The 1,122-nt window shown below is 30.7% G+C and overlaps 1 protein-coding gene across 6 annotated transcripts in view; it reads left to right on the top strand.

Annotated features, from left to right (window-relative positions):
- The window catches only part of RHOT1 (ras homolog family member T1), a 62,953-nt gene that overhangs the window by 16,070 nt on the left and 45,761 nt on the right, over positions 1 to 1,122 (top strand). For all 6 annotated transcript variants that reach the window (XM_019647065.1, XM_019647063.1, XM_019647064.1 and 3 more), the window contains one exon: positions 673 to 731. In XM_019647065.1, the coding sequence (XP_019502610.1) occupies positions 673 to 731 (59 nt within the window). Of the gene's footprint in view, positions 1 to 672; positions 732 to 1,122 lie in introns of those variants that run through there.

The raw sequence follows: 1,122 nt of genomic DNA, 5'->3' as shown, positions 1-1,122 counted from the left end.
TATACAACTATCAAAAGTAATGTAGGAGGCTTTTAAATGTTAATATAAAATGGATTTATTGCTATTTTTAAAAATTGTGATAAAATTTTCAAAACATAATATTTAACATTTTAACCATTTGTAAATGTACAATTCAGGGGCATTAAATACATTCACAGTGTTATATGATCATCACCACTTTCTATATCTAAAACTTTTTCACATCCCCAACAAAATTTCTGTATCCATTAAAGACTAGCTTTCTCTTCCCCCTTCCCAGGAAGTTTATATATATATATAGACATGGAATACTGCCCAAATACATAATTAAGTGATAAAGGAAGATTGCAAAATAGTATGAATACTATGATCCCCCTGTGGTAAATTATAATATGTTAATATAAGTGTAGGAAAAATCTGGGACACTGTCTATATTACACTTGGGGGGATATTATGGGAGAATTTCACTTCTATATCATACATTTTGGTAATTTTTTATTTTAAACAATGAATATGTATAACTTTTCTAAGCAGAAGAAAAAAGAGATGTACTTTAAGTATTGTACTAAAACTTGGTAATTTGGATGCCTTTGATTTTAGCTAACAAATAACAGATTTTTCTGTGTGGTTGCTGAATTTGAGCTTATGTAGAACCTGAACACTGTATTAAAGTCATAATTTTTTTTTTCACAGCTAGAGTTGGGAAGACATCACTGATTATGTCTCTGGTCAGTGAAGAATTCCCAGAGGAGGTAAACATTTTTATTTCTTTCTATTTTTAAAATGTTTTAACTTTGTCAAAATTGAGTTAAAATGAAATAAATTTTGTCCTTTTTTGTATGTTTCCTTTCTGAAGTTGTAACTTTTAAAAAAGCTCATATTTGTTTATACAAGAAATTCCTAAAATATAGTATTGGAGAACGATTCACACTAGATCTGAGTTCACCTCAGTCCTTGGCATTTCCTACTTTTTTTTTTTGGATACAGTTTTTGAATTTTTGCTTTTTATCCTGATTTGTAGAAAGACTGTTCTTTTTTTTTTCTTTTTTTTTTTTAGCTGAGCCATCCTGCTACCTGTTGGCAGCTCAGCGGCAACTCAGCTTGGGCCGGGCATCGAACCGCTGTTGCTCAGAGCTCGCACTC

The sequence above is a fragment of the Hipposideros armiger genome, unplaced genomic scaffold (genome assembly GCF_001890085.2).
Source record: "Hipposideros armiger isolate ML-2016 unplaced genomic scaffold, ASM189008v1 scaffold_108, whole genome shotgun sequence".
NCBI classification, from domain to species: Eukaryota; Metazoa; Chordata; class Mammalia; order Chiroptera; family Hipposideridae; genus Hipposideros; species Hipposideros armiger.
The sequence above is the reverse complement of the archived record's forward strand: the minus strand, read 5'-3'. Positions and strand labels throughout refer to the sequence as shown.